The 8,817-nt window shown below is 46.7% G+C and overlaps 1 protein-coding gene across 1 annotated transcript; it reads left to right on the top strand.

Annotated features, from left to right (window-relative positions):
• Window positions 1–6,101: 6,101 nt before the first annotated feature.
• LOC119362739 (uncharacterized GPI-anchored protein At3g06035-like) lies at window positions 6,102–8,101 on the top strand. Its single transcript, XM_037627991.1, has 2 exons — window positions 6,102–6,318; window positions 7,336–8,101. Exons 1-2 carry the CDS (start codon window positions 6,240–6,242, stop codon window positions 7,845–7,847), a joined length of 591 nt encoding a protein of 196 aa, XP_037483888.1. The 5' UTR covers window positions 6,102–6,239; the 3' UTR covers window positions 7,848–8,101.
• Window positions 8,102–8,817: the final 716 nt, after the last annotated feature.

Genomic DNA, 8,817 nt, shown 5'->3' on the forward strand with positions numbered 1-8,817 from the left:
CGTTATATAGGGCACCATCTAAATCCATTGAGACGACACCATATGAACTGTGGTTTGGCAAGAAACCTAAGTTGTCGTTTCTTGAAGTTTGGGATGCGATGCTTATGTGAAAAAGCTTCAACCTGATAAGCTCAACCCAAATTGGAGAAATGTATCTTCATAGGATACCCAAAGGAGACTGTTGGGTACACCTTCTATCACAGATCCGAAGGCAAGATATTCGTTGCTAAGAATGGATCCTTTCTAGAGAAGGAGTTTCTCTCGAAAAAAGTGAGTGGGAGGAAAGTAAAACTTGATGAGGTAGTTGTACCTTCTCTCGAGTTGGAAAGTAGTTCATCACAAAAATCCGTTCGAGTGATGCATGCCTACACAATTAGCGAGGAAGTTAATGATGATGATCATGAAACTTTAGATCAAGTTACTATTAAACCTCGTAGGTCAACCAGAGTACGTTTCGCACCAGAGTGGTACGGTAATCATGTTCTGGAAATCATGTTACTAGACCATGACAGACCTACGAACTATGAGGAAGCGATGATGAGCCCAGATTCCGTGAAATGGCTTGAGGCCATGAAATCTGAGATGGGATCCATGTATGAGAACAGAGTGTGGACTTTGGTTGACTTGCCCGATGATCGGCAAGCCATAGAGAATAAAATGGACTTTCAAGAGGAAGACGGACGCTGATAGTAGTGTTACTATCTACAAAGCTCGAATTGTCGCAAAAATGTTTTCGACAAGTTCAAGTTGTTGACTACAATGAGATTTTCTCACTTGTATCGATGCTTAAAAGTCTGTCCGAATGATGTTAGCAATTGCCACATTTTATGAAATTGGGCAAATGGATGTCAAACCTGCATTCCTTAATGGATTTCTTAAAGAAGAGTTGTATATGATGCAACCAAAAGGTTTTGTCGATCCTAAAGGTGCTAACAAAGTGTGCAAAGCTCCAACGATCCATCTATGTACTGGTGCAAGCATCTCGGAGTTGGAATATACGCTTTGGCGAGTTGATCAAAGCATACAGTTTTATACAGACTTGCGGTGAAGCCTGTATTTACAAGAAAGTGAGTGGGAGCACTACATCCTTTCTGATAAGTATATGTGAATGATATATTATTGATCAAAAATGATATATAATTTTCTGGAAAGCATAAAGGAATGTTTAAAAAGAGTTTTTCAAGGAAAGACCTCGGTGAAGCTGCTTACATATTAAGCATCAAGATCTATAGAGATAGATCAAGAAGCTTGATAAGTTTTTTCAATGAGTACATACCTTGACAAGTTTTTGAAGTAGTTCAAAATGGCACAATCAAAGAAGGAGTTCTTGCCTGTGTTACAAGGTGTGAAGTTGAGTAAGACTCAAAGCCTGACCACGAAAGAAGATAAGAGAGAGAATGAAAGTCATTCCATATGCCTCAGCCATGTGTTCTATAAAGTATGCCATGCTATGTACCAAACCTATTGTCTACCCTGCCATGTGTTTGGCAAGGGAGTATAATAGTGATCTAAGAGTAGATCACTAGACAGTGGTCAAAATTATCCTTAGAGGACTAAGGAAATATTTCTTGGTTATGGAGGTGATAAAGAGTTCGTCGTAAAGAGTTACGTTGATGCAAGCTTTGATACCGATCTGGATGACTCTGAGTATCAATCAAGATACACATTGAAAGTGGGAGCAATTAGCTAGAGTAGGTCCATGCAGAGCATTGTAGACATAGTAAATTTGCAAAATACATACGGCTCTGAATGTGGCAGACCCGTTGTCTAAACTTCTCTCACAAGCAAAACATGATCACACCTTAGTACTCTTTGGGTGTTAATCACATGGCGATGTGAACTAGATTATTGACTCTAGTAAACCCTTTGGGTATTGGTCACATGGCTATGTGAACTATAGAGTGTTAAATCACATGACAATGTGAACTATTGGTGTTAAATCACATGGCGATGTGAACTAGATTATTGACTCTAGTGCAAGTGGGAGACTGAAGGAAATATGACCTAGAGGCAATAATAAAGTTATTATTTATTTCCTTATATCATGATAAATGTTTATTATTCATGCTAGAATTGTATCAACCGAAAACTTAGTACATGTGTGAATACATAGACAAAACATATTGTCCCTAGTGTGCCTCTACTTGACTAGCTCGTTAATCAAAGATGGTTAACTTTTCCTAACCATAGACATGTGTTGTCATTTGATGAACGTGATCATTAGGAGAATGATGTGATGGACATGACCCATCCGTTAGCTTAGCATTATGATCGTCACAATTTCATTGCTACTATTTTCTTCATGACTTATACAAGTTCCTCAGACTATGAGATTATGCAACTCCCGGATACCGGAGAAACACTTTGTGTGCTACCAAATGTCACAACGTAAATGGGTGATTATAAAGGTGCTCTACAGGTGTCTCCGAAGGTGTTTGTTGGGTTGGCATAGATCGAGATTAAGATTTGTCACTCCGTGTTTGGGAGAGGTATCTCTGGGCCCTCTCGGTAATACTCATCACTATAAGCCTTGCAAGCATTGTGACTAATGTTAGTTGCGAGATGAAGTATTACAGAATGATTAAAGAGACTTGCCGGTAACGATATTGAACTAGGTATGATGATACCGACGATCGAATCTCGGGCAAGTAACATACCGATGACAAAGGGAACAACATATGTTGTTATGCGGTTTGACCGATAAAGATCTTCGAAGAATATGTAGGAACCAATATGAGCATCCAGGTTCCGCTATTGATTATTGATTGGAGATGTGTCTCAATCATGTCTACATAGTTCTCGAACCCGTAGAGTACACACGCTTAACGTTCGATGACGATTTGTATTATGAGTTATGTGTTTTGATGACTGAAGTTTGTTCGGAGTCCCAGATGAGATCACGGATGTGACGAGGAGTCTCGAAATGGTCGAGACGTAAAGATTGATATATTGGAAGGCTATATTCGGACATCGGAGAGGTTCTGAGTGATTCGGGTATTTTTCGGAGTACCTGAGAGTTATGGGAATTCACCGGGGGAAGTTAATGGGCCTTGTTGGGCTTTAGTGGAGAGAGGGAAGAAGGGCCATGAGGTGGCGCGCGCCTCCCCTCTGCCCAAATCGAATTGGACAAGGGGTGGGGGCGCGCCCCCCCTTTCCTTCTCCCTCTCCCTCCTTTCCTTCTTTCCTACTCCGGAAAGGAAAGAGAATCCTAGTAGGACTCCCTACACTTGGCGCGCCCCTAGGAGGGCCGGCCTCTCTCCCTCCCTCCTTTATGTACATGGGCAGGGGCACCCCAAAGGACACACAAGTTTCTCTTAACCGTGTGCGGTGCCCCCCTCCATAGTTACACACCTCGATCATACCTTCGTAGTGCTTAGGTGAAGCCCTGCGCCGGTAGCATGATCATCACTGTCGCCAGGCCGTCGTGCTAACGGAACTCACCCTCGTCCTCAACTGGATCAAGAGTTCAACGTGTGCTAAACACGGAGGTGCCATGCGTTTGGTACTTGATCAGTTGGATCACGAAGAAGTTCAACTACATCAAGCGCGTTATTGAAATGCTTCTGCTTTCGGTCTACAAGGGTACGTGGACACACTCTCCCCTCTCGTTGCTATGCATCACCTAGATAGATCTTCCGTGATCGTAGGAAATTTTTGAAATTACCGCGTTCTCCAACAGACCGACAGTTAGCCAACGGCAGAAGTTAGCACCCTTGTAACACAAGAGATTGTACAAGCTGAGGAAAGTGTGGTCCGTTGTTTTGATCTGAACAACAGTGTGGCGACTGAGGATGAGAGTGATGCAGTTTCGCCAGAAAGGACTGAGTTGGAGGTGGATGCAGAGGAGGTGGCTGGAGCGGAGGAGGATGCATAGGAGGTGGATGCAGAGGAGGTTGAGGAAGATGATGAAGAGGAAGAGCCATTATTTGTAAGAATGTCCCCGGAGCTTCCTCTGATAGAAATATTATCCGAGTTATGGGTAGAGGAAACAACCTTTGCATCAGACGATCTTAACGAGGTAACTTATGATTCTCAGGAAGAGGGAGAGCAAGATGCCGAGCGGGAATACCTGACGAGACATGCAGAGAACTCGGGTGACGATTGCCCCACTGATGAATTTGAGTTCAGTTTGTTGTAAAAGATAGTCTTCCGCACTGTATACCAGAGAGACATGAGCACACATGAGTTTAGAGATTTGACGGGCGTTGACCTAGCAGTTGTGACGGAGGAAGATATGTATGATACGGAGGCAGTGGCGGTGCCATGGCCTCAGACATTGGAAGAAGAGAAGATAAATCCAAGGTCCAAGCCTTTAATATATCCATGGCTTGTGTTCAGCTCAATGCTAGACATGAAGATATGGCTGCAGGAGTATGCAGTGCGACACTATCGGCCTTACATAGTCCGAAAGTCAGACAAAAAAAGCGATTCGTGGTGTAGTGTGAGAACAGGGAGCAAGGCTGTCCCAAGCCCTGGATCACGCAAATGCGGAGAGACCGCATAGAAGGTCATCACCGGCAGCTGACGTCCAGCTCATTGGCCAGCGTCTGAAACATGCCGTCGCCAAGCAGCCGACGCAGTCCACGTTAGAACTTTAGGATTACATAAGCATGATATTTGAGTACAATGTCAACTATGAAAAGGCCTGGAGGGATAAGCAGCTAGCTCTAAAGATGGTGTACGGTGACTGGGAGGAGTCGTATGGTCTGCTCCCGAAATAACTTCAGGCGATGAAAGCCCGCAATCTAGGAATGGTGTACGAGGTGGAGGGATACCCAGACAAGACCCCAGAGGGGTGGGATAGGAGATTCACCGTGTTTAGGAGGTCATTCTGGGCCTTCGGGGCGTCCATAGAGGCGTACCATTACTGCAAGCCAGTTCTTTCTGTTGACGGAACGTTTCTGTCCGGCAAGGTCCGAGGCGTGCTTCTGGTGGCCATAACCTGTGACGCTGATAATCAGCTCGTGCCCCTTGCTTTCGGTCTCGTCGAACGGGAAGACAATTCCAACTGGGAGTGGTTTTTGACTCTTCTCCAGGTGCACGTTCTGGGTGCTAACAGGTCACCATGCATCATATCTGACCGACACCCTGGTATCATCAACGATGTGCGCGTGCAGTTCCGATGTGATTCACAGATGGTGCATGAGGCATTTCATACAAAACTTCTACTCCAGGGTAAAGAACAAAGATTGCACTGACGCATGGAAGCTCGCGTGCTGTGAATTTGAGCCTTTCATGTTCCAACAAAGGCTGAATCACCTCTTGAAGTTTGTGTTCAATGATGGCTCGGAGTTCATACACACACACCTTCATTTGAAGGAGAAGTGGGCTCGTGCCTTCGACGTAGGGGGTGCTAGGGACGGCCACATGACGAGCAACATGGCCATATGACGAGCAACATGACTAAGCCTGACCGTGTCCCCGTCCGCTCCTAGTCGTTGGAATCGGGACTAATGCTCATATTAGTCCCGGGCCCAAACCCGACCGGGATAGTGCTCCGGATGAAAGATCAGTTTTCTACTAATGGGCTAGCTCCATACCATTCTTCAATGCCAAAGCTTCCGCTGCAGCGGCATCAAGCACATGTTGTTGACCCAGCAAGAGCCTCACCGCAGTGGTTTCAAAGAAGCGTCGTTGTGGCTCCGCTTCCATCTTTCATGAAGCATGCATCCACGCTCATTTTATAAAGATAATCACGGTACTTGTATACCAGAAGGTTTGAAATAGACTCGAATCCTCTTCATATTTCAAATCGACGGTTTGAAATAGACTCGAACCTCTTAGAAATACGGGATGGACTTGGTAGGGAGAAAAGGAGGAAGCAACACCGACGCCCTGACGTTGAGCTGTCCGCGTGTCCCGGCGTCGGTCCGGTGGTACCAAACTCAATGGAAAACCCGCGATGCGCCGCTTTCTTAATTCGTTTGCTTCACGTAATCAATCTGCCACTGCCGCGCGCACCGACAGTGTTAGTTAGGGATCCTTTTTCTTAACAAGAAAGCGACGGCAGGTAAACCATTTTAACACCGGCAGAAGAACAGTTTCGTTAACAACAGCGCCGCTTTTACCTTTTAGGACAGAGTAGTAAGTGAAGAGCAAGGCAAGTGCAGTGGAAGTGGTTGGCCGCAGACAGCAGCTCGCCTCCTTCCTTCCTCCTCACTCCCCCCTATATACCTGCTACCCTACCCGTCGGTCGGAGGGTGCGCGCAGTGGTGGAGCTCGGTGGATTGTCGGGGCAAATGGATTCCAGTTCCAGGGCCGCGCTCTTCTGCTTCCTGGCCGTCGCCTCCTCCCTCCTGCACCCCGCCAGATCTGACGGTAAGAGCAGGCGCTGCTCTTCTTTTCTCTCCTTTCTTTGCGGCCCGATTCGCTCGCTCGCTGCTACATTTGTGATTCGGCTCTGCGCTCCAGCCGGATCTGATCCGCGCGGTGTGGATTTAGAGGTTGGTTCTTGTAATCTAGTTAGTCGCTTAGGATGATGGGCATAGTGTAGTGTAGCCGTATGGAGTAGGAGCCTGCTACCGTGCTACGGCCTACGGGCCAGGATGTTCGTCTGGATTTCGGTGCCACATGACATCCTAGCTCCCAGTTGGTTTGCCGTTGGATGTCCATGTGCCGACTGCCGAGTTCTTGGATGTCACTAAGCGGTTCTAGTGGGTTGGTGAGAGATCTGGCCTCCCAAGATCTCTTACTCTGTTTTACCTTCGTTTGGGACATGGTAATTTGTCAAATTGTTCCAGCACACACAAGATTCAGCATGCATGATCTGATGGTCAGGTCTCGTTGCTGAGCAATTGCAGTGTTCTTCTGTTCGCTCGAGCTGGTAGCTGGTGCTCATGCTCTGTTGCAGGGCACGGTCGTGGCCACAAATGAACGGGTCGCTGTTTGAGTTGGTGTCAAGTGTGCTAGGCACAAGACACACCGCTTAATTATTTTATGCCCTATGCAAAACTAAAAAACGTCTTACATTTTGGTATAGAGGTAGTACTGTGATCAACTTATACCGGAAGGCTTGGCAATAAAAAACTTGGGAGTGCTTTTGCCTCGTAGAGATCTGCTTACTCACGAACGAAATGGTTGTTTTAGCCACGAAATGAAGAGAACTCTGCACCCATTGTTTTGATGCTGCAGCCTATCACCTTGTTGCCTGCGTGATCCTTTGTGTGGGCGCGTTCATGTTGGCTCTGTCCATCCTAGTCGTGCAGAGGCCGAATGTGTGCTCATTGTGTTTGCATCCCCTCGATGCTTCATTACGAGCTAATAAAAACGCCCTTTATCGGAAAAAAGTCACCTTGTAATTAAACTGCTTGCTTGATACTGGTGACTGTTTTTCAGGGGAGGACAACCAGCTCCTCAAGGGGATCAACAGCTACAGAGCTTCGCTCAAGGTCCCGGCGCTCACCGAGAACAGCAATGCCGACTGCCTGGCCGAGCAGCTAGCGAAGAAGTTCAAGGGCCAGGAGTGCACCAACACCACCGGAGCCAACACCGTGCCCGGCACCGAGCCGCAGTTCCCCGACTACCCCCAGTTCCTCGACCGATGCCACCTCAACGCGTCGGTGACCGAGGACGGGCAGGTGATGCCGGCATGCGTGCCCGGCCTTGTGGCCGACATTGTGCTGACCAACTACACCAAGTCCCAGTACAACCGGTTCCTCAACGACACCAAGTACTCCGGCGTCGGGATCGCCAACGAAGGCGACTGGGTGGTCGTCGTCCTCAGCACCAGCACCGACTCCGGCGACTACTCCCCTGCTCCCCCAGGCTCCAACTGGGCTCCTTCGGTCCAGCCGTTCAGCTGGATGATTGTTTCGCTGGTAGGGTTCGTAGTTTTGCTGATGAAGTGAGAAGATCGATGTTGTGTTGCTCATATCGCGTGCTACACCGCTGCAAATGAGCGTGTTGATCTTATACCCGTGTCAATCGTTTCTGTATCATTCAGATTTTCATTTCTACTTGGTCCAGTTGACACCACAGTACAGTAGCATATGCATGCCACGAGGTTTGGGATCAAAACTTCTTTTTTTCAGTATTTTCCTTTGACCACAATTGGCAATGGCCTTATGGATATTGTGGTCAGGTGATGTGCATTATTGAACCACATCTTTCATCTTTGAACATTTAGCTAAGAGGCCCCGCTTCGGTACAACCCCCCTCGCAATATGTATAAAGGATAGTATGGACTTTTCACAATTTGTATCTACTTCTGTAGAAACGTATACGCAGGGCAGCTTACTTGGGCCGGCCCATATTGGGATGGCATGCGGTCAAAAATAGTGAACAAGGATTGCACAAGCTGGAAATCGAACCCACGATCACTTAAAACATTAAGTGCGACCAGAACCACTGCCACATTTTCCCTTCAAACCTGGCGTGGATGACTACTTGGACACGCTACGTTGAACATGATGTTTTTTGGGACATTCTTGAAATGACCTCAACATTTGCCAGTAGGTGGCATGCCCATGGTAGGCATCCATGCCCCCAATATTTTTTTCAGTGGGTTTGTATGACCAATTCAAGACACAAATTCAAGTTGCTTGGTTTTCGACAAGTTTTGCATTTCTAAAGGTTTCTCTGTCAAAAAGGTCGATAAATGGCTAGATGTGTCGCAACTTGCATACGGTGTCGGAAGTAGTTCAAACCCGACATGGATGCCTACCATGGGCATGTCCACCTAGTGGCAAAAATTATGATAATTTTAAGGATGTCCACGAAAACAACATGTTTAACGGAGGGTCTTCAGGTTGGCCGGAAGGGTATGTTAGAGAGCACGTTGTTTTTCGACATCCTTGAAATGACCCTAATTTTTTTTCA

The sequence above is a fragment of the Triticum dicoccoides genome, chromosome 2B, assembly GCF_002162155.2.
Source record: "Triticum dicoccoides isolate Atlit2015 ecotype Zavitan chromosome 2B, WEW_v2.0, whole genome shotgun sequence".
NCBI lineage: Eukaryota > Viridiplantae > Streptophyta > Magnoliopsida > Poales > Poaceae > Triticum > Triticum dicoccoides.

Excerpts from the sequence above, each read along its gene's own strand:
- LOC119362739 (XM_037627991.1), top strand. The coding sequence starts at position 6,240 with ATGGATTCCAGTTCCAGGGCCGCGCTCTTCTGCTTCCTGGCCGTCGCC. Across the intron at positions 6,319-7,335 it reads GCACCCCGCCAGATCTGACG|GGGAGGACAACCAGCTCCTC; the intron begins GTAAGAGCAGGC and ends ACTGTTTTTCAG.